The sequence below is a fragment of the Rhinatrema bivittatum genome, chromosome 2, assembly GCF_901001135.1.
Source record: "Rhinatrema bivittatum chromosome 2, aRhiBiv1.1, whole genome shotgun sequence".
Taxonomy (NCBI): Eukaryota; Metazoa; Chordata; class Amphibia; order Gymnophiona; family Rhinatrematidae; genus Rhinatrema; species Rhinatrema bivittatum.
This window is the reverse complement of record NC_042616.1, coordinates 481,987,494-482,012,682: the sequence shown is the minus strand read 5'-3', so window position 1 is coordinate 482,012,682 and position 25,189 is coordinate 481,987,494. Positions and strand designations below refer to the sequence as shown.

At 41.3% G+C, this 25,189-nt stretch overlaps 1 protein-coding gene across 1 annotated transcript in view; it reads left to right on the top strand.

Moving 5' to 3' along the window:
• The window catches only part of EXOC2 (exocyst complex component 2), a 391,656-nt gene that overhangs the window by 270,197 nt on the left and 96,270 nt on the right, over positions 1-25,189 (top strand). Inside the window, exon 22 of the mRNA XM_029590528.1 lies at positions 16,324-16,440. Coding sequence (XP_029446388.1) covers positions 16,324-16,440 — 117 coding nt within the window. The remainder of the gene's footprint in view (positions 1-16,323; positions 16,441-25,189) is intronic.

Genomic DNA, 25,189 nt, shown 5'->3' with positions numbered 1-25,189 from the left:
ATATTTCTAGTAGAAGCTTTTTGATAATACATATGGTATGTATTTTGCACATGTAGCATTAAAGGATTGAATTCACACAATTTGAGCCATGACAAATTGCTTTTCAGGAAGACTTGACAGTTTTTTTTAAAAAAATGCTCTTCAAAGCTTGAGCAAGAGTCGCACAGGAGGCCAAATAGAGGAGAATTGTTTGCTAGTTAATATTTAATAAAGTATTTGGGCCCGACAAATTGCAAGCCATGGAATATTTTATGGCTCATTTCAATATACGTTCTCTGTGGACAAACAGGAACAAAGTCAGCCACACAAGTGGGTGATGTCATCCAACAGCACCATGGCGCAGTGTACTTTCTCACAGTTCAGAAGAAAAAATTCTGAGCATGTGCAGGATTTCCTGCGTTGGTGTTTGCTGCACAAATCCCTCAGTCTTTTTTCATCCACTATCAGAAAGGTCAGCTATTCAATTTCTCTCTCCTTGTTTCTATGTTTTTTTTTTAATTTTTGGCCAAAGTTTTGTTTATTTTTCCTTTTTCCTCTTTGGTGAAACAAGCCAAAATGAAGATAAGAATTAGTCTTCATAGACATAGCATAAAACAAGGCAAACCTCCTTTGCCCAAAACCCAACGACTTATCTCATGTGATGACTTTGCTACCCTTTTTAGAGAAAAAATACTCAACCTTACCATGAATATACCAAAAATTAAAGAAAACACCATATGCATTACAATCAAACCAAATTCAAATTGGTCTTTTTTTTTATACTCTAGCTTCCACTGAAGTTCAAAACATCATTCAAAAAATGAATCCGGCCTCTCACCCAATTGATGCTATCCCAACTAAACTACTTAAATTAGTCTCTAACATTATTGCTAGGCCAATTGCAGATATTATAAATCTTTCACTAAATGAAGGCATTTTCCCTGACAAATTAAAATGTGCAGTGATTAAACCTACTCTCAAAAAATCTCATTATCCCAGGACAAGCAGGATGCTAGTCCTCACATATGGGTGACGTCAGCAACAGAGCCCTAGTGCGGGAAAACTTCTGTCAAAGTTTCTAGAAACTTTTGACTGGCAGCCTGGGGCTACTGAGCATGCCCAGCATGCCATGATATTCTGTGCCACAGGGGTCTCGCTTCAGTCTCATATGTAGCAATAAGCGTTAGCAAAATAAATTTAGAAAAATAAGAAGGCCCAACTCCGCGGGGTGGCGGGTAGGTTTCGTGAGGACTACATCCTGTCCTTTGACAGAAGTTTTCCCGCACTAGGGCTCCGTTGCTGACGTCACCCATATGTGAGGACTACATCCTGCTGTCCTGGGATAACACCTATTACAAGGTAAGCAATTTTGCTTCTTGACCAATCTAACATTGCCAACTTTAGACCTATATCCAATCTCCCCTTCATAGCCAAAATATTAGAAAAATTTGTTAATCAGCAACTCCAAGAACACCTTGAAAAACATAAAATACTTTTTCCAGCTCAGCATGGTTTCAGAAGTACTCTCAACACAGAAACCCTATTAATATCTCTCTCTAATTTAATCCTAAAAGGATTAGACAACGGACAAAAATTCATCCTTATTCTCCTTGATATTTCTGCTGCCTTTGACACCATAAACCATAATATTCTTCTGAAAAGACTAGAGGAAATCGGTTTATATTCACATCATACCTATGCAATAGATCATACATAATCAAGACTAATTATAGGAATCCAAACTAATTCCTCTTCCACATGGAGTCCCTCAAGGTTCTTCATTATCTTCAACACTTTTTAATATATATTTACTCTCACTATGTAAACTCCTATCTGATCTTACATTATCATATTACATTTATGCGGACAATGTTCAAATTATTCTCCCAATAAATAACAACATTTCTAATACTCTTAACCTTTGGAGCACATCTCTAGTAGGGGTGAGAGATATAGTCCTGGAGGGAAGGCATCAGATACCTGTTATGGTGGAAGATCTTACCATCTCTCATCACTCTAGAGACTTTATGACCTGCTATTACATCTAGAATCAATAGGACCATGGTGTCCCTTGAACAGTTGCATTCACAAGTGGGTAATCATTCTGAGTTGTTTAAAGAATATGAAAGGAAGATGGGGAATTTGGAAGTCAAATTATCATTTTACATCATCCCTTTGATTAGGGATAATGAGATTTTGCATCATAAAATTGAAAATAGGGAAAATCATTCTAGGGGGTTTAGTTTGTGTTTTGTTTTGTTTTTTAATTTTCCTAAATCCATTTCAATTTCTCCTATTGATATGTTAAATTTTATTTTCAATTTTAAAGGCTTCCCCTGATGTTGTTGTATCTATAGTCTTTTATCTACCAATGAAAGAAACAGGTTTCCTAGCATGTAGCCAGATGGACTCAGGACCAATGGTATAGTGTATTCCTGATAGCAGATGGGAGACTGAGTCAGATTTCAAAGCTGACGTCAGCCTACATATACCCGTGAGCATGCTCAGCTCTTCAGTATTTCTCCGTCTCCCATAGCAGATGCGGACACTATTCCACACTAGAATAGTGTTAACAATTACAGCAAAAAGAAAAGAAATCTACAGCAAAAATGAGAGAAATCTACAGAAAAAAGAAAGAAATGTACCTTTAAGAAGATCGAGCCCCACTCTCCTGTGGTGAAACCTAAGGGTCCCTCCTCCAGTCGAGAATGCCTGAGGTGATTTCCCTCAGAAATGTGCCTTGGTCCCGGTGTGGACTTAGCCTCCAGAGTGGCTGAAAGGCAGCCGGTGCGCCTCCAAGCGTGGCGGTGAAGGTAAAACCCTCTCCCCCCTGCAGCTGGAGACCATCCGATACACAAGCAGTAAGCGATAAGACCAGGTAAGAAGGAAACTTTACTTTAAGGTCTCCGGTCTCCAGAACTCGAATCGCCGTACCGACTCTGCTTCCACTGAGTTAAAGAGGGAATTCTGATTGGGTTGAACAGCCTTGGTTAGGCTAGACCCTGATCTGATCCAAGGGTCCACATGTGGAGACCCTCAAGAGGGGCGCCATCTTGCACGCAGTGGTCGTCGGAGCCATCTTCCCTCCCCTTCAGCATTACGCGCAGGATCTTCTAGCGCCCTATATGCATAACTTGTGCGTACCCCATAGAGTCGCGCGCACACAACTCAGAGCCGAGTGCACATCCGAGCCACGCGCACACCGGAGCGCCTCCAGGTGCATAACTACGGCCACACACAAACTCTGTGCGCATAACTACGGCTGTGCATAAGTGCCATGCGCGTATCTACTGTCGCGCACAATTACTGTGCTCATTACTATGGATACGCACAAACACCGAGCGCATATCTCCGGCCACGCACAAATGCCGAGCGCATAAGTACGACTGCGCACAAATTCTCGCACGCAGTGAAACTTCTGGGCCTAGACATAGATCAATGGCACTGGCGTCTAAGAAGGCCAGAAGGCTCTTTGCATAGCCTGCCACATAAGAACCACGCAGACTGAATTGAAGTCCTGCCAATGCCCGCGGTGTGAAGAACCCAGGGGGAACGGAACCCCACTGTCGGAGGGGTCCGAAACTACTGAGGATTGATCCCCAGACCTACGTATCTCAGCACAGCCTCCCCACAGGAGGACACCTCTGGGACATAACTCCACCCCTACCCTGGGATCAACATAGACCCAGAGACTTCCTCTTGGTTGAAATTCTACAAAGGGCTACAAACAGCCTCCGCTGCGCACCAGGCTCAACCCAGGTCGGGAGCACAAGATCCTTCCGGTACTACTCGGATGCCTCGAGACAGGCCTCGCCTAACCAAGAATTTCCCTATTAGGTGCCCAGACAACTCAGTGAGGAGAGTGACCTCCTGGAGGAAAGAGAAATTTCCCAGGGATGGAACCATACTGAACCTTGTTTCACTTCTTCCACAAGGACGAATTACCAGCCCTTGTTTCTCAGACTCCGAAGACGCGGGGCATTCCGGGCACTGACCCTATGGCGGATCTTGGTGCCGTCTCGTAAGGCCTCATGCTACTGTCCTATGTTGGAAGCCATCCTGGAACTGATTGACCTGGAATGGAATGCCCCGGAGGCCAACTTCAAAGGGGGGGGGGGGTGATCCTTGGAAGGCCTATACCCCCTTGTTTAGAAAATATATCTTGAAATGATGTGTACTGCAGTGGTAGGCCAGGAGGGGCAGTAGTGGTGACCATACATGGCAATGGGGTTACTTTTTTTAATCATGTATCATGGCAGGTCGGCCCCAATTGTGATTACTCCATCGAAGACCAGTTGAACTGGGGAGAGTGGTCTTGTAACCATGGTATGCCAAGCACAATGGGATGAATAGCTTTCTCGAGGATCAGGAAAGTGATGTACTCGGTATGCAGGGATCCAGTGCGTAGGCAAATGGATTGTGTAGTGAGCAAGACTTCTCCTGGCAGTGGCTCGCTGTGTGGGTACTGATTTGGTAGGAATTTGTAGGTGCTCTACCAATCTTTTAAGAATAAAATTCCCACCTGCACCTGAGTCGACTAGTGCTTGTGTGGCAAATTCAATAGGCTCAGAGATGATGGAGACCGGGAGAGTCAGTGGAGGAGATGGTGCAGTCAGACCTAGGAAGAGTCCTCTGGCGGATCCTAGGTCTGCATGTTTCCTGGACAGATAGGACAGGTTTGGACTGCATGGCCAGTTTTCCCGCAAAACATGCAGAGGCCCATATTTTTGCGATACCGCCTCTCCTTGGTGGTTAAGTGGCTACGGCCTAGTTGCATGGGTTTGTCGTCTTCTTCAGGATTGGGTAAAGGCTGGACCTGAGCTGAAGGCAAGGAGCGAGAGCGTGTTCCACCGGAAGAGTGTTTCTTGAGAGGTTTTACCTCAGAGGAGCGCTCTCGTATACGGCAGTCAATCCGTCCAACGAGGTCAATAAGAGACCTTAACGTATCAGGCAACTCACGTGCAGCAAGTTCATTTTTTATATGGGAGTTGAGGCCTTTTAAGAAGATAGCTCATAAACAACCTGAATCCCATAGGAGTTCAGAAGACAGGGTTTTAAATTCGATCACATAGTCTGGGAGTGGCTTGGTTCCTTGTTGAAGGTGTAGGAGTGCAGAACCAGCTGTAGACTGGCGAGCGGGGTCATCAAATACTGACTTGAAGATTGCCAGAAACCCACGCAAGTCATTCAGGACTGGGTCATTGCATTCCCAAAGAGGTGAAGCCAGGCCAGGGCTTTTCCATCCAACAAGGACAGGATATACATCGTCTTGGTAACAGCAGTAGGAAAGTATGATGGTTGTAAGGAGAAGTGCATACAGCACTGATTTAGAAAGCCCCTACACAACAGGGAGTCTCGTGAGAAACGAGTAGGGGCAGGCAAAGGAACTGTAGTAAGCCCGGTAACCACCGGGGGAGATGCATTCTGGTCAGAAGTAGAAGAAGTACTCCGTCTGGAATTCAGCTGATTAAAGGCGGTAGCCAATATCTCAAGAATCCTCTGTTGCTCCGAAATCCATTGGGCCAAGCCAGGGATGGCCTGTAAGGCTGAGAGCTGAGCTGGATCCATGCAGTTAGCAATCTGTTATACTTGAGCTTGGTCATGGGCCCTTGGGTCATGGTGAGAGCTGACTCCATCCACAGGGAGGAGCCCTGTGGGGACTCACCATGACAGGCGGGGTCTCAGCAGTGATGGACACAAGAGATAAGAGGTTTTATTATACAGCAGAAAGTAACCTGAGGAACGGGTTTATAAACACAGTCCAGAGTAGAAAGACCTCTAGATTGATTCTTCGGTAGTGGCCCGCAACACGGGGTAGGCCAGAGGCTGGTATTGAAAGTAGGCACAAGGCAGCGTTGATCCGATAGTGGTCTGCAGAGCAGGATAACCCGAGGATCCACACAGCGTGAAGAGAGGAGGAGAGTAGAGCAGATCTTGTACTCACTCCGAAGTGGTGCAGAAGAATTACAGTTGTAGTCGCAGTGGAGACCCGTGGCACGGGAACACTGGAGGGTCCGTACGTAGTAGAAGTGAGAGGTGCTCACTAGGCTGGAGAATGTGAGACTCGCAGAGAAGGCTCTCTGAGGAGCGGATAGCCCTGAGTACAGCAAGGCCCCCCGAGGAGCGGGTACCTGAATCACTCAGTCCGGAATGCAGGAACAGTGAGGCGAAGCATCTCTGAGAAGTGGAATTAAGCAAGATGGAATCCTTGCTAACTCGTAGATAGGAAGGTTCGGTAGGTTTACATACATGTAGGCAAGTGACGTCATGTGGAGGGGATGCCCCCGCCATAACGTGGATAAGAAGGAGGCAGGCACGCACGTGCCGTAAGTCACACCAGATTCAAGATAGCGACCGGGATCGCCCATGCCGTCCCGGGAATGCCGGGGAGTGGTGGCCATCTTTGCCAGAATCGGAGCTGCAGGGCAAAAAGAGGTGAGCAGCAAAGGTCGCAGCCATCTGCGACCGATGGGCGCAACAGTACCCCCCCTTCTTAAGGCCCCCTCTCAGGGAGTTTGAGCTTCCTAGGGAAAATAACCGTTGCTGTAGTATCACAATGTTAGGTTCTGTCTTAGGAGTTACCACCTAGGAAAGAGATCTAGGCATCATAGTGGATAATACATTGAAATTGTTGGCTCAGTGTGCTGTGGCGATCAAAAAAGCAAACAATGTTAGGAATTATTAGGAAAGGAATGGCAAATAAAATGATGAATGTCATAATGCCACTGTGCAAAAGAGAGACAGTTGCACTGGAGACAGGGAAACCAAAATAAGGGGCATGGAATGGCTGCCCTATGAGGTAAGGCTAAGGAAGTTAGGGCTGTTCAGTTTGGAGAAGAGACCACTGAGGGGGGGGGGGGGGGGGGGGATATGATAGAAGTCTACAAAATCATGAAAGGACTTGAAAAAGTTAATGTAAATTGGTTATTTACTCTCAGATAATAGGACTAGGGGGCACTCCATGAAGTAGCAAGAAGCGCATTTAAAACAAATTGAAGAAAATTCTTTTTCACTCAGTGCATAGTTAAACTCTGGAATTCATTGCCAGAGGATGTGGTTACAGCAGTTAGTGTAACTGAGTTTAAAAAATGTTTGGATACGTTTCTAGAGGAAAATTCCATAAACTGCTATTAATCAATCTTACACAACGCAATATACAAAGCAGATAACACTGCACTCAATAACATCATACAGATACACAGATCACAACGCATGACAAGAACCACTTCCATTAGCTAAGCTATCCAACACAAGAAACAGAGCCATTTCCATTGCAGGACCGAAATTATGGAACTCACTACCAGACTACCTGAGCTCACAAAGCAACATCAAATCATTTAAAAAAGAGCTCAAAACATGGATATTCAGTCAAACTTTCAAAGACTGTATCGGTTAACTACACATAACTTATCTAACGCATAACCTATTTCGGTTATACATGAACAATCCCAAGACTATTACATAGAACGTTTAAGCTTGACTGTTCACTGACAAGAATGATTCTATATAATTATCCACTGACTTCTAAAATTAGTTTCTCATAGGTAAATCGAACGTTGACATCCACTTCTTTCCGTTAAAAATATATTTCCCCCTTCAATGATAACACAATTCAAATTATATAAATTAACCCACTCTAAGTTGTTGTTGTTGTCTTTAATTTGCATAAGTTCAATTTGTTGATCATTACCCGGTTTGATCACAGTTATACCCTGTTTGTATTACTTGTTGGCAAAATGTACTAAGTTTTTATATCTGTAAACCGGAGTGAAGGCATCTAGCTATACTTCAGTATATAAAAAAAAAATTAAATAAATAAATAAATAATAAGCAATAGTAGCTTGAGATTTATTTAATGTTTGAGTATTTGCCAAGTACTTGTGACTTGGATTGGCCACTGTTGGAAACAGGATACTGGGCTTGATGGACCCTTGGTCTGACCCAGTATGGCAATTATGTTCTTATAAGAGGGGTGGGGTAAGAAAAAGAGTGGGGTGGCATTTGTTTTGTTAAGAGTGGAAAAATAAGGAGCTGCTTGTGTTTTCTGTTTTTGTTGGACCTTCTAACCTAACCTTATTTGCAGGGGATTGTTCCTTTATCAGGCACTCCATGCCTTGAAGGTTCTGCCTGGATCCTGGATTTTGGAAGGCTTTTTGGGAAACTGAATTTTCCTCTCTGAGTAACCCCGGATCTTAGTAAGAGGAGGGATGGAGATGACTTGTCCATTAGAAGCTGACAGAGAGTTGAACCTTTTCTGGCTATCTCAAAAAAGATCGAGACAGGATGGAGGCAGTCCATAGAAAGTTGATCAAAATGGTGTGGGGTCTGAATCGGAAGACTTATGAGAAGAGGTTGCAGGATTTAAATATGTATACCCTGGAAGAGAGGAGGTACAGGGGAGATATGATACAGACCTTCAGATACCTGAAAGGTTTTAATGATGCATGATTCTCAAATCTTTTCCGTTGGAAAACAAACAGTTCAGCTAAGGGTCAAGAAATGAAACTCGAGGGGGGATGAATCAGAACCAACATAAGGAAATATTTCTTCATGGAAAGGTTGATGGATGCCTAGAATGCCCATCCAGAAGAGATGATGAAGTCAAAAACAGTAAACGAATTCAAAAGGCATGGTTCAAACACTGTGGATCCCTAAAGGCTAGAGGTGAAAATGAAGAAAAAGGTTCATGGGGGTAACTTGCATGGAGCAGCAGCTACTACTCCTAACAGAAGGCATGGTGTTTACCACCCTTAACCAGTTAGTTTTCATGATTTTGATGCAATTGCAACTTCACTCTCCAATTTGATGGCAGGGTGCGGGGGGGAAGGGAATTGGATTCAGAAAACAGCCAGTGCTAGGCCCTGACTTTTACGATCCGGGATACTGATCTGCAGATAATAGGGAAAATATGCAGGACTGCTTCTACGACCAAGTCCAAAAACAAAGCGCATTCAAGCAGCATTGTCTGAATTATGAAAAAGGCTGCTCACCCTGTAAAGTGTTGCTAACAGTAATTTTGTTAAGGGTTGGACAGTTCCTTGGTTTTGATTGTTTAATATTACTACTTTAACATAAGGCTCATAGGGGGGTAATCTGCATGGAGCAGCAATTTCTACTCTTAACAGAAACATGGGGGATATCCTTCACGGAGCAGGAGTTACTACCATAAGAAACTTGCTGGCCAGATTATATAAACTATTTGGTCTCCTTCTGCTATAATTACTATGTCACTATGTGAAGACATTCTATTTTCAGTGTTTTTCCTGAATTGGGGTAGGAAGTATTTGGAGCCACCCTTTCTTGCCCAGAGGATGGGAAAGAGAAGAACTGCTTTCTCTGCCAGGGACTTTTCTTCCAGAAAAGTGCAGCAGCAGATTGGAGAGGAGAACAGGAGTGAGTGGTTTGGGAGATGCCTGGAGACCCTCACTGGAGTCTGTGCCCTGGGCACAGGACATAGACTGGTTTGTAGAATAGGTGGAGACCCCCTGGATCTCAGGTACTGCTTGAGGAAAGGGTTTCCACCACATTTAGGATACCCTACCCACCTGTGTTATTTATCTATCCACTCCCTGGAGAGTAAGCAGTTCTCAGGGTCCAATCTGAAGGACATTTCCACAGAGGAATAAAAGATCCAAGCCAGTGGGATTCAGTGTGTGTGGAAATAAGTTATTCATGAACATTGAGCATTTTGACAAATAAAATTAAACTTTAATTTGGAACACCTGCCAGTGAGTCTAGCCTGTTATTTCCTGTGTGCCGCTCCCAAAGAGCCGATGTAGCATGCTGGGAAGGGATTCCCAGAGCAAATGGACTGGTGACTGTAAAATTGGGACCTAACCCTGGGTTTAGTTGTGACCCCAGCCAAGTTCCGCAAACCCCTGAATTGGGGTTACATAAACAAATAAGGCTGTGTAAAGAAGCTGTCAAGATATGGTCTCAACCAATGCAAAGAAACATTTTACTTTATGCCACGCTAATTCCAGGGAAACACAATATCATAGCAGATACCCGACAACACGTTGCAAAATAAATTTCAAAGATTGAGTATCTTACAATAACAAGCTACCAATGTATTGCTCCAAAATGCTAGATCCAAGAGCATTAGTGTCAGATGCATTTGCAATCCATTAGACATTGCTTTTAGTCAAACAGTTCTAAATAAATTATTTCAACTCACCTGCCTTCTTTCATTGTACAGGTTGCATATTTTCACTATAAGGAATCATAATTCTGATGCAGTGCTCAGCTTGGGAGTCCCTTCTTATGTGTCTGATACTGTCCTTGTTCGGGACGGTTCTCTGGGACTGCAGGACATTTCGAACACACAATCCCACCCACCTCCCCATTGAGTTGAAGCTTACCTAGAAAGGAACTGAAGAGACTCATGCACACATAGGGCCTGATGTATGGGAATTTCTGCATATACACAGAAAGATTTTTTTTCTTTCTGAGCTTTGAGAGAGCTGTTCTAGATTGACACCGTCAAATGTCACCCATTTATGTGTCTGATATGTCCTGCTGTCCCCGGAGAACTCTTGTTACATGTAAGCAACTTTGCTAAATCCTCAGCTCAGGGTGCAGCAGCAGTCAAAAAAGCAAATAGAATGTTAGGTATTATAAGGAAAGGAATGGAAAATAAAATGAATGTATTCATAAGGCCTCTGTATGAATGCACAGTGCAACCGTGTATTGTGTGCAATTCTGGTTATTCCATTTCAAATAAGATATAGTAGAACTAGAAAAGAATCAGAGAAGGGTAACCAAAATAATGGGGATAGAATGGCTCCCGTTTGAGGAAAGGCTAAATGGGTTAAGACTCTTCAGTCTGGAGAACTTGACAGCTGAGAAGAGATATGAGAGAAGTCTATAGAGTCAGGAGTGGGATGAAATGGGTAAGTAGAGAATGTTTATTTACCCTCTTCCAGAGTAGAACTGGAAGATGCTGAAGGCATTCCAAGAACTGCGCTTAAGTTTGACACCAGCAGTGTTTTGACGATCTATGCCTGCAAGCCAATCAAGGCATGTTATTCCAATATTCCAATACTCTTAAAAATAAAAAAAAATGACCGTTTGTCAGATTTGAATAAGGAGATTGAACGGTCAGGTTTTTATTAAAGGATTGCTATTTCATTTTGTTTATTTTTTTTTTTTTTTATTATCCTTGGCAGTCTTTGTTGATTACCTGTTGGACATTGTTTTGCTCAATCATGTCTTGCCTCACATTGCAAGCTGATTTTTTTGTGAGGCACTTCTAAGATACTTTATAAAATGGCTGCTCCTATGGAACCATTTCAAGGCACAGATGCTGAAATCCAAATATTATACTAGAAAGTTTTTGACACTGACTGAATTATTTGTATTTTTTAAAGCATTTTGATATTTGACTAACATACGTTTATTATTCACAATAACAGCTCTGGATAGCCCCTGATGCAGGCGTAGATTGCCAAAACTGTCAGTGTTAGGCTTAAGCATTGCTCTTGGAATACCTTCAGTATCTTCCAGCTTCCATTTTCAATGTAACCTGGACAGTTCCATCACATTTGACATCTCAGCTAAGTGCATTGCTTTGGACTTTTAGTGATTTTTTTCATTAAGCTGGACAGTTTTTTATTTACAACAGAAAAAGACATATTTGTTTTGAAATAATTTTTATTGACTCAGTATATGATTAGATATGGTGCTGCATAGCCCTTAATGATCAACAGCAAATGATTATTGAGAGTTTAGCACCCTGTGTATGATACCAAGAGTCAGTGTAATATGTAAACTCTGAACTGCTAAACCGGATTGATCAACTTCTCTTTGTACATAGATTGTAAATATCACTCTGCGTGGGCCATGATTTTTATTTAGTTCAAGTTTTAAATATTTTTTCTAGAAGAATAAAATGAGTGATACTATTGAGTAAGTTGGGATTTATTTCTTCCACATTAGCCACAGTTAAATATAAATCTGTCTTCAGTTTCCTGCTAATAAAATAATAAAAGCCTGTGTAAGAATGGTCAAACATAAAGTTTAAGCAGAAAGTGTTTTTTGGAAAGCTGTCCTTGAATTTTCTTTTATCATTTGACGAGTCTTACTGACAACATGCCTCTGTTAGTCACTGTTATTCCTATAGGGCCGGATTTTAAAAGGGTTACGCGCATAAGGTACGCATGTAACCTTTTTAAAACCCCCCTGCGCGTGCCGAGCCTATTTTGCATAGGCTCGTCAGCGCGCACAAGCCCCGGGACGCGCGAATGTCTCGGGGCATCGCAAGGGGGCGTGTCGGGTGGTCGGCACGAATTTCGGGGCATTCTGGGGGCGTGTCGGGGGCGTGGTGCCAGCCCGGGGGTGTGGTCGAGGCCTCCGGACCAGCCCCTGGGTCGGGTGATGGCGTGCCAGCAGCCCGCTGCCGCGCGCAGAGTTACGCCTGCCAGAGGTAGGGGGAAGGTTTAGATAGGATGAGGGGGTGGGTTAGGTAGGGGAAGGGAGGGGAAGGTGCGGGGCGGTAGAAGGAAAGTTCACTCCGAGGCCGCTCCGATTTCGAAGCGGCCTTGGAGGGAACGGGCAGCCCACGCAGGGCTCGGCGCACGCAAGTTGCACAAATGTGCGCGTATCTTATAAAACCCGGCGTACTTTTGTTCACATCTGGTGCGCGAACAAAAGTACGTGCACGCGTAGATTTATAAAATCTACCCCATTATGTTTTCTGATACTAATGCTTGTAAGAAATCAGATTTTGGGTGAATCGTTTGCTGTCATTATTAACTCAATTCTTTGAACTGTTTTATATTGTAGAGGGTTCCTATATTTTTCCAAAAAACTGGAAAAATTGCATAACCTAGAAACACTCCTACACCCAAATTAATTTATACCACTAGATGGAGGAGCCAGAAACATCCTTATTTATTTGTTTGTTTGATTTATAATTCTGCTTTTCAGGCACTTCAAAGCGGATTATATTATAGGTATTATAGGTATTTTCAGGTTCCAGAGGGCTCACAATTTGTTGTAGTTTTGGAAGCAAACCTGAGTTATTGTTCTAGAGGTGGGGTGGAGAACAGTCTGGTCTGTCTAGAGCAGGGATAGGCATCCTTTCTGAAGTGATGTGCCAAGATTTAAATCAGGAGTAGGTAACTCTGGTCCTCGAGTGCCACAAGCTGTTCAGTATCCTGATCCTCCAGATTCCTTTCACATAACTCTTGAATATTAATTTTAACTCACATTAATTTTCAGTTAAAATATTCAAGAGTTATATAAAAATATGATTGGAACTAATATTATTTTCCTCACGTAAAAACAAAATTATAAAAAACAGAAGAGAAAAATGCCTCACTCTCTTCCCCTCCTTGTCAATACACCCCCTATTTGAAAAACAGAACAGGCTAGGCTGCTATAGGTTCCTACATATAAACTACTTGCTAGCTACCAGAATACCTCACCTCAGTCACACATGCAGAATCTCACCAAATATAGAATAAAGTGACCATAAAATAGCATAAATAGAAACATGCAGACAAAAACTGAACTGGAAACTACAACAAGCCAAACTATGTATGCAGTGCAACAATGGAAAACAGAAACATTACCATGCCTCATAAAACATAAAATAACAAAATTAAGAAATATAAAACAGAATAGTAAATAAAATATCATAATAGTAAAACCATACAAAAAAAATACATATTTCAAAACAGCTGATGAATAGAACAACATCCAATAATTAAAAACACACACACAATTTATTTTTTTTTTTCCAAACACCAATAAAATATTTCAAAACAGTTAACATATCAAATAACACCCAATAATTGAAACTTCTAAGGATAAAAAAAACCCTACTCTCCATGCCTGGGAAAGTTTGATTTCCAGTCACCCTGAGATTGTCATAAATTAGTTGGGGGGGTAGGGTGCACACAAACTTTGTTTTCTCTTTCTCACATATACACACATACTCTGTCTTCTCCCATCCTCCCCCCCCCCCCCGCCTCCCCACCCACATGCAGTCACACACTCTTTCTGTCTCATATGCAATCACACACATACACTCTCTCTCCCCCCACATGCAATCACAGCCATGTTCTCGCTCTCTCCCCCACATGCAGTCACACGCATATGCTCGTGAGTGTGCCTTGTCTATCACTCAACCTGTTTTTTGGAACTCTCTAGCTCTTACAATTGGGAACATTACTGAACTGAAAATGTTCAAACGGGCTTTGAAAACATTCTTATTCAAGCAAGCATATGAGATTTTAGATTAGCTTTTCTTTAGTTCCACCTTTCTGTCAGTATATCAATAATGTGAAGTTTTCTACATTACATAACTTTTCCATCTTGGTTTCTTCTATTTCTTTTTCTGACTTGTTGGTTTTTATAATTATTTTTATTATCTTAATAGTATTATTGTGTATGTGAGCCTGTAACCTGCCCCAAACATTTTGGAAGGCACGGGATATAAATAATTTTAAATAAATAAATATGCTCTCTTTTTCTCACATGCAATCACATGCTTTGTCTCCCCCACATGCAGTCACACACATACACCCTTCTCTCTCCCACAAGCAATCATGCAGACAAGCACTTCTCTCTCTCATATGCAATCACACACACACACAGGCTCTCTCATATACACCCACAGGCAGACACCCTCTCTCGCAGGCTCACACATAAACTTTCAGGGCCTGGGCCTCTTATTCAGCTTCTAGTGAAATAGAGTCCGCTAGTGGCCGCTGAGTCCTCCCTCTATCTTCAGCTTTCATTGGATGGGCTCCTCAGTGGCCTGCCAGCCCTCTCTGTCTTCATCCACCTGTTGGGTGAGGTCTCCTGGTGATCACCAGGGCCTCTCTGACTCTCTTCAGCTGCCACAGGATGGGCTCCATGATGGTTTGCCAGATCATTGGCTAGGCTGCAGCAGGAGTCACATTACAAAACGTCCTCACCTGCTGCTTCAGGGCTGGTTCACAATAAGAACTGTGAGACTGGCCCCATGGCAGCAGGAGATGACATTTTTTTAAATGTGATGCCTGCTGCCGGCACTGGAGGAGAGGAGAAAGTATTGCAATCTCATAACAAGGTGACTGCTTGATGCAACGGCAGCAATGGCTGGAGTTTTTGCTCAGCTCTGGCCTTGCGTGCTAATGATGTCATGAATGCTATAGGTTGCTGACCCTGGTCTAGAGAAATGTATTTTGAACCCACATTTTCTGTTGGATCCATCTTCTAACTAGAAATAGTTAGCAAAGCAAACTGTTTTTGAAAATGCTAACAATTTACAATAAACTTCTTGGAAGTTTGGTATTGCTATCAATCTGTGCAACAACCATCTGATAGGCTCAGTAAGTAGAGTCCAGGTATGGGATGGGACTGAACCCTCAATAACATGCTTACCTGGGATGACCAGTTACTAGTTACTTAACTGATCATTACCTAACTGGATTGAACATCACTGGAGAACTTTTATTCAACCATGGGTCAGATATATTTATGATGCAGAGTCAGAGACAAATGTCATTATTTTAGGTTTAGTGCAATCACATCTGGAATGAACTAATCCAAATCTTTTGTAGTCCTTGTTTTTGTGCAAGGGTCAGTTTACAAGTAAAAGCTCTGGTCTATTTCATTTTCCTAGTTATACATTATCTACCTTAAAATAAAGCAAGCACCATGGAAAACAACTAGCTTTCCTGTAAAAATCTACTTCATTGCTCTGGTTTGTGCTGCACTATTCCCCACTGGAGGTCTAATTTCTGAAAGTCTCTCGGAAGAGCATCAAATTTATGTCCACATGACAGACCTTGACCCATCCTGGAAGAAACAACTGAATCTTGCTGTCTATACAATTTTTTAAATTTATCAAGAGCATCACATACTAATCTCTTGATGCTTCAGGTATCATTTTTAGCCTATTTCAAGGTGGCACCGTATGCAATTGTATATCAAATGAATTGGGTTATCCCAGTGGTAAAGAATTCAGAAGTTTGTCTTGCTAAGCATTAGAACTTGGTATCTTGCTGAGGCTCTTCTTCTTTACACTGACCAGGGCTTGTGGTGCTGCAGAGGTATCATTTACAGCTAACAGAGAGGAGGAGTGTTGTGTTGTTTTAAGAGAAAGGTCTACTTTTCAGACAGCTATATTCAAAACGTAGCTTGGAAAAGACTGTAGTTTATCAGCAGTACCTTGCCTAGGTAAGAGAGAAAAAAGAAAATGCTGGAGACCTTATATAATGGTTCCTACATAAGACTCTAGCGGGAAAGACAAGAAATTTTACAGGCAATAAAGAAGCTAAAGCTGAAAATTGTAGTTTAAATAAATGTAAGTTCCTTCTCCATTTAATTATTTACCTAATTCTTTTACTTTAGGAACAAAGACTTCTAATTGTTCTCAGCAATTGCCGTTATCTGGAAAGTCACACTTTCCTAAATGTGGCTGAGCATTTTGAGAAACACAGCTTCCAAGGAATAGAGAAAATAACACAGGTAAACATCAATTTTAACTAGTGTTGTGCTGTTTATGGTCCATGCAAGTAAAATTGCCTAGGCAATGGCCATTTCTGTGTATCCAGCATTTGTGTGTTGTGTTCTGGATTGATAAACCATAATGTAGCAGAAGTTGTTGCTGTTATAATTTTATTTTGATATACTGCCATTAGTTTGACTTGTATATCCCTTCCCCTTCATTCCATCAGAACTCGCCATTGTATGTCTGTATATTTGTATATGGTTTACTACAGTTATAATATGTACTCATCCTGTGATATAATTTTATTCACTTACTATGGTTATTCTCCATTTCTCTTCATTACTTTGTTCCTGTTTTCTCCCTTAGTCTTTACTCTTCCTCTGTCCCTTCTTCTTCCTCCCTCTCTAGCCTGCTTCCCTCTTCCCGATTCCCATTCATTGTAATTTTCCGTCCTTTTATAGTTAATTGTAAACCGGCGTAATGTGTCCTACAAATGTCGGTATATAAAAGTTCATAAATAAATAAATAAATAAGATCAATATAGATACAGAGGTATAATGAATGATTAAAATAAGTCACACAGATGAAATGAACAAAGGTGTTCCTCCTCCAAAGAGTTTAGCAATCTAAGAAGAAAATGAAATATAATATTTGAGAATGGAAAGTTGATTTATAGATCACAAGAACATGCCATACTGGTTCAGACTAAGGTTCCATTAAGCCCAGCATCCTGTTTCCAACAGTGGCCAATCAAGTCACAAGTACTTGGCAAGTACCCAAACATTAAGTAGATCTCAATCTACTATTGCTTATTAATTATTATTATTATAATAATTTTTTTTTTTATATATACCGGCATTCAATCTCAATTGAGATATCACACTGGTTTACATTCAGAGGGCTTACAATCTAAGTTTTTGTACCTGAGGCAATGAAGGGTAAAGTGACTTGCCCAAGGTCACAAGGAGCGACAGCTGGACTCGAACCCTGGTCTCCTGGTTCATAGTCCACTGCTCTAACCACTAGGCTATTCCTCCTCCCCCTACTCCTTCTATTCTCCTAGTTCAAGCAGGCTGGTAGTCCTCACACATGGGTGATATTCAATTGAGCCTGACACTGAAAACTTATGTCAAAATTTCTAGACGCTTTGACTGGCACACTGAGCAAGCCCAGCATTCCACTATCCATGCTTCCACGCAGTGTCTCTCTTCACTCTCTTCCACAGAGCTGTCGTCTCACGGTTGTGGAGCTCATGCTCTTTCATGATTTTGTAGACCTCTGTCATATCCCCCCTCAATTTTCTTTTCTCCAACCTGAACAGTCCTAACATCTTTAGCCTTTCCTCATAGCGGAGTCTTTCCATTCCCCTTTTCACTTTGGTCACCCTTCTCTGCACTTTCTCTAATGCAACTCTATCTTTTTTGAGATGCAGTGACCAGAATTGCACACAGTATTCAAAATGTGTTCTCACCATGGAGCAATACAGGGGCATTATGACTTCCACCATTGTATTTGACATTCCCTTCCTAATAATTCCTAACATTGTTTACTTTTATTGACCACCACAGTACATTGAGCCGACAATTTCAAATCCTCTTATGGATCAAGCACAGGGGTAACCATCTACCCAAGGCACCCTGGTACGCTGGTGCATCCATTCGCAGCGGTCCGCTGCCCTCAAGGCTCTTGGGAGGTATCCGCTACGGAGCATTGAGAAGCTCAGAGCTGTCCCTTCAGCCAACGATCCCAGAATTGGAAGCCCTGCCAGGATGCACACACCATCAATGTTAATGGGCGCTAGAGAGGATCTCGTCAGCTGTAATGCTTGCGAGGCCATCGAGCTCACAGCATCGACACCCCTAAACAAATAAGTGAGCTGAGGGGGAATTGCCGTTGGCACTGGTGGTCATCAGTTCTTTTTGCATCGGTGACCTGTGGGTGGGCTGCAAGGCCTCCTGCTATAGACGCCCATGGCTTCCTTGGTCGATACATTTGGGTTTAAAATTAAAAATGCTTCAATTAAAAATGCTTATTAAGTTAGTTAGGAAAGTTTAAAACTTGCATTTTTATGCAAGAGATTACATTTTTATAGCTTGATCATATATTCATTCATACACTTGGTAATTTTCACACCAAACTAAGGCCTAGATTTATCAAAATGCGGTAAGTATCGCATGCGATAGCAAAAGGGGTGTGGTTTATGCAAATATTCAGTTTATCGCACTTTGTGCTAATTACCTATGCGAAGAGCTAAGTTAGTGCAAATTGCAATAACATCATCAGACTTTGCAATAGGTGCTAGACCTGTTGTGATTCGTGCACACAACCACTGAGAGAGAGAGAGAGAGTTACTAGGTAGGCCTACCATAGGGATACAAATACCTATCTAGGGAGATGACATTATGGCCAGTCTCTCTCTCTCTCGCTCTTTCTCTCTCTCTCCTGAGGCCCTGGGAGCTTCAATTCACCTAAAATAGGCCTTGCGGGAGACATCGCGAAAGGCGATAAAACCTTACCGCCCGGTCACAGCAGCTATCGCACAACTTAACGCCATCCAAAAAGATGTAGTTAAAATTGGCGTTAAGTCTGTGAGATAGCTCTTTGCAGACAGGCTAACCCAGGCCATTCCCCGCCCCTAACTCCTCCTAGTTTCCAAATTTGCATCGCACCATACGATATGGTGCTATCGCATGCGTTAAACACATTTTCGCATGCGGTAAGGGCTTATCGCATGCGTTAACGAGGCTTTTCGCATGCGATAAGCCCTTAATGCATGCGAAAAAGCCTTAGCGCATTTTGATAAATGACCCCCTAAATTTGGAGCACAAGAAAATCTAAATCGAAGACATTTTGCACTAAAAGAAGATATTCTACTAGCTAATACAATTATATATAGTTTTGGTGAACTAAAAAAGACAGAGGAAGCATGAAGAGGCATGGCTTACGGGAGTACTTTCCCAGCATACAGGCCGATGCAATATCATGTGCTGACCGCAGCAAATCTCTCAACACGCGATTGGACGCGCGTCCATAACCCCAAGGCACACCGGGAATTAGCGCATCCAAAACACACGTCCAATGAGCGCATAGCTAATAGCACTTATCACATGTAAATTCATGTTGATGAGGCTATTAGCTATTTCCCCCGATACAAAGAAAAATATGTGCACCTGACGTGCACATTTTTACCCTCAAAAATTACCCCCTGACCCGGAGCAGGCATTAATTCTTAAGGAGTCTAAAACATTTACAGAAAAGCAGAAAATATTGCTTTTCTGTAGTTCCTCAGACTTAATATTGTGGCGATATTAAGTTGGAGGAACCAAAAAAGGAAAAATATTACTTAATTTTTTTTTTTTTTTCTGCTGGCAGTCAGGTTAGGAAAAGAGATGCTCAATTAGCCTTTGACTTTGCACAGGTTAGGAAAATGGATGCTTGTGAAATTGAGTATCTGTTTTCCTAACCTGACTGTCGGCACACTTTAAAAAAAATTTATTTTTAAGGTTTTTCCTTTTTCAGTTCCTCCAACTTAATATCCTAACCTTTCCTTGGCACCTGCTGCCGAGGAGGTGCTAGGGGCGCACAATTTCCCCCAGTGCCTCCTCTTTATCGCGGCAGCCCATTTAAATATGACATCAGGCACCCTCGAAAGGTGCATCGGCGCACATTAGGAGAGCGGGCTTCGCGTGCCATTATTTTATCAGCTTGATAGTGTTGGAGAAGGCTACTAGCAGTCCGTGCTCTTGGAACCTTGGTGATCCCTCTCCCTTTCCATATCTCACAGCCTGCTGTTGCATCACAGAACATGTGGAGAGGGGAAGGGGAAATGTGCAACTCTCTCCAAGTTCCCTAATCCCAGCTTCTGCTGAATGTGGGAACTGGTCATCCTACAAAACCTCTCCTGCTCTCACAGGACACTGAGGCATGGCTTAACTTGGAAAATGTTTCCAAAGTCGCGCCACTTCTTGTTTTTACCATTTATGTTTTTCATTCCATTTTCCAAGTTGATTCTAAGAGCCTTTTCTAAAAACCAAAAAAAACCAAACATTTGAATACTGTTGGAAGATTGAAATGAGAAGGGGGACATTTTATATATCAATTCTATCATGCAGTTTCTATGGCTAACTCTTCATTGTTATCGATGCTTTGGCATTAGGAATGTGCCCCTAATTTTTTTAACTCGATTTTAGTGATATGAAAAAATGACTGCAATATGGGATGTACTAGGGTGGGAGTATATGCAAGTGTGTGCCATATGAGTGTGAAGAGATTTAGATGTAATCTCTCAGGTGAATTTCAAAGGGAGTTAGGCATATAAATGTAACCTACTGTTGTTGCAATTTTCATAAGCCATATGCTCGTGTTAAGAGCAAATGACATTTACAGTAGCAATTTTCAACAACCCACTTACGTGGGTAAAGTGCATTTACACACCACATGTAAAACCCAGTTTTAAATGTGTAAATGCTTTTTAAAATCAGCCCAAAATGTGGGGATGGGTGTTGAGTATAAATGTGGTTGGGAGTGTATGGAGGAATTAGTGGTGCAGTGGGGAGTATGTGAAGGATAGGTGGGGTGCATTGGAGTTTGGAGGGCATGGATGTGTATAGGTTGAATGTATGTGTGTGTGATGTGTAGGGGGTTGAATGTGATGGTGTAAGTGCGTGTGGATTGGTGTGATTGTGGGGTGTGTTTGTTTGGAAGTTATGTGGGAGGGGGTGTGGTATGTGGGGATTGTGGGGATAGGTATGTGTGTATATAGTAGATACATGGAGGGGGTGTGGGGCTGGAGAGGGTTGTGTGTGGGGGAAGGTGTGTGCTGGAATGTTGGGAAGCAGATGTGTGTGTGGGGGGGGGGGAGATGTAGGAGTGTGTGTGACTTTGGAAGTGTGGGTGGAAGTGAGTTTTTGAAGGTGGATTTGCTGTCATTCTTTCCAGCTGCTTCAATTCTTTTTCCATCTCTGTCTGCCTGTGAGGCTCTGTGCCCAAAGTGCTTGGAAAGGTTGGGGGGAGGGGGCTTTTATGAATGGAACACTCATTGTTATTCTACAGCCTGTCACATGTAACTATTTCCCATAGAAAGCAATGTGGGGTGTTTTGGTTTTTTTGGAGGTTCACTTTTCCAAAAATATTATAACCCGATATTTCCAGTCTTTGAACTCATCAGAGATTCACATTTTCTTCCTGGATGTCAAATTTGGTGAATTCCTTTCCCTTTTTTGAAGAGTAATTTGTGACTCCATATGGAAGAACAGATAGATGTTGATCCATTTTACATAATTCTTTCCAGTTTTCTCGATGTTAAACTGACTTTTTTTGTGCTTTCTAACTTTCAGTATTGGTCACTGAGCAAGAGATCTGTCATGCCAATCTAGTAATAACTGTTCCTAGCAGAGCTTATGCAGTTTTTTTCACAATAACCAAGACTGACAGTGTGAACAAATACTGAATGTTGTCAAAGAGCACGTAAAGGAGTTGCAGTGTGACAGAAGGCATGCATGTCATCTGAAACAAACAAGATGACTGAGCATGCCCATAACAATCACCAATTTGCACCGTTTACTGTATTTTTATTTTTATTTTTTTTGTAATTAACGGGTTTTATTGTATTGCAAACATATCCAGTAACAAAAAACCCCATGCGCACATTTGTCCTTATGTGCCTACATGGTTCAAACAGCATAGGGTACAACAAAGTTTTGTGTTCCCCCCCTTCCCCTCAACCCTTCTCACATCTCCCGTCCGCCCCCCACCCCGTCCCAGAGTTTCCCAGGAGCCAGTCCATTTACTATATTTTGGGTGCCAAATTTCAAGCAGCTCTCATAGTTACAAACTGCATGGGTAGTTTTAATGTTCATGCTTTGACAGTTTTCAAAGAGAAACTATCCACATTGTTTCTCTTTGAAAATTAGCAAGTGCAAAATATCTGTGTACTTTGCATCTGTTCTTTTCTGCGGGCAATAGGAAGGGGGGTAAAATAACACGTCTACTTTTGGGAAATCGAATATGCACACACTGTTCTCCTTTCCCAACCTAAACATACCCACAGGACCTCTTTTTTTCCTGCAGCTAAATGTAGACATGCTCTGGAAATCATATATACTTTCTGTTGCATTTGAGCAGGGCAATTTTAAACCAGGCCATTTTATCTGGGTAAATACTTAAAATAATGTCCCTCCTCATTACACTAATTTATTACATTTGTACTAGCCTTTGAAAACCATGCTCCTTGCTTCAGGTCAGTGCAGAAAAAAGTAAGAATGCTGGAGCTTATTCCTGTTATAATTTGTATAATTTGTTATATTTATTACAATGTTACAATTTATTATTTTTATTACAATGTTATAATGTAAAATAGGGCTGTTACTACCCTATTCTTTGAGTTATCTGGAAACCGATGTGATATCTCGATCGAACGTCGGTATATAAAAGAAATAAATAAATAAATAAAATAAATTCTAAATTGCTATGATGAAACAAATATAGATCTGCAAAGCTAGTCACAAATGTACTGTTGGTTCAATAAAAAGGTATAGCCTGCGACTGCTTTGACCTTTAGTTTCACGTATCCAAGTGAACTACAATGGCAATCGCACTACTATATTTGATAATGCAGCACTCCAGAATGTTATTTACTATTCTAGAACGTATGACTTTAAAATGAGAGATTTTTTCCAGTATAAAAAGCCCGTTAATCGACATTTGTACGACTAAAGGTACTGGAAGTTATCAGATTTCTAGGTATAAGAAATGTTAAGGGTACTGCTCAGTGGCAGTGGACTTTTTCTCAGTATGTCACACAAGACTGTTATCTTGATTATCCTTTAAAAAGGTTAAACAACCTGATGTACTTTACAAGTAATGTCTCACGAACATGAACTAGATTGGAGATTTTTTTTTTTTTTTCAAAGAATGAAAATGTCAGAGTGGGCGGCATTCGATGTCTCATTTTCCTGCCTTTTCGTAAAGATTAACCATTTTTTATGAGAAGTGTTATGACTTAGAGCTTTTTAAACTTCGCACTGAGATTATTTACAGAAATGTATGCATTGTTTACAAGTAGAATGATCACCATTCCAGTGCAAAGTGAAGACATTTTTGTGCTCTTTCTAGTTCTGTATTTATAAACCATGGTGCTTTGTGTATTATATAAATTCATTTTATATCATTACTTTAATCATTCCCAGCAAAGTATCCCTCTACTATGTCCCTGTATAAATATAAGAGGATACATTTTCAATAAGGTACCTGACAAAATATATGCATACTTTTCAGTCCACAAACCAACCTGACATACAAACACAAAGTACCCTCATAGTTTATATTTGAGCATCAGGTTGTTATATGGAAAAAATGTATGTGCGAGCTTTGTTTCAGTTGAAGGTATAAAGTGAATGCATTTACAAGTATATATAGTTCTTAAATAAATGGACGTATGCAGTTTGTTTTTTTCAACCACACCTCTGCAATTCCTCTTTTTAATGCATCTAAAAATATGCTTTCTGAACTGCACATGTACTTTTTCATGGCTGAAAATCTACTTATGCAAATTCAACCAGTGTACCCGCTTCACTCCATTTTCTATCCATATAGATCCCAGTTAAGTGTTTAAAAATGTAGCCAATAGAATTTACCATTGGAAATTATTTTTTGCACATTCCATATACGCATATATATGGGCATGAGAAAATCTACTCCTGTACTGTGTAACCTGCACATACATGTTGCAACATGCATGTATGGTATGTAAATGTAACATATTGCACTTATCCGGATAAGTTCCGATTTATCCACTAAGTCTAAATAAAGCTTCTATTTAGCCAGATAAAAAGCTACTTATCTAGGTAAGTTAGATAGCCAGATAAGTAGTGTTTTTTAGATTTATCTGGCTATCTGACTTTGCTGGATATGTACTGTTTTAAGACTTAGCCGGATAAATCGGAACTTGTTTGGATAACTGCTTCTGCTTAGCTGGATAAGTTGTAACATGTCCAGATAAGTGCTGCTTTCAAGACATAACTGGATAAATCAAAATTTATCTGGATAAGTAGTGTGCAACTACTATACTCACAGATTTTTACATCTAAGTTTAAAAATATACACGTGGAGATTTTGCACATGGTTATTTACATGCATTACCCCCTGTAAGTCGGGTTTTATATATGCAAATCGGGTGATTTTCTAACATGTGTGAGGCAATGAAATTATCAGTTTTACTAATTAGTCTACCAGTTCGCCCAGTCCATCTGCAGGTCATCAAGATCCTCCTGGCTCTTCAGCCTCAACTCCCCCCATTTCACCCTGAACTCCCCTCCGTCAGTATTTAACTTTTAAAAAATGTACTATCACTTATTCCAGAATTAAAGCAGCTGTAAATATATGCGGGTAAGCTGCCAAATTTGCATAACTGCTTATAAAATAGCAACTTACTCGCGTAAATATTGGCCCAACCCGGAATGCCGCTTTTTAACACACGCAGAAGAATTATCTATGAAAGCAAACATCTGATGCCATTTATGGTCACTATTTATAACATGAAGCTATAATAATATAGTTAAGAGGTACAGATTAACATCTTGTGTGTATGTGTGTGTATATTCTCTCTTTATCTTCAGAAGGGTCCATTAAATTTTTTTATGTGCAGAAATATGACACAACATTCATGTACAAAGTGTCATCCAGGACTTCCCTTGAACTGTAGCACTATCATAAAATGTGCTAGAAAATTGTTACCCATGCCTGAAAATACCATTTGTTTTGTTTCAA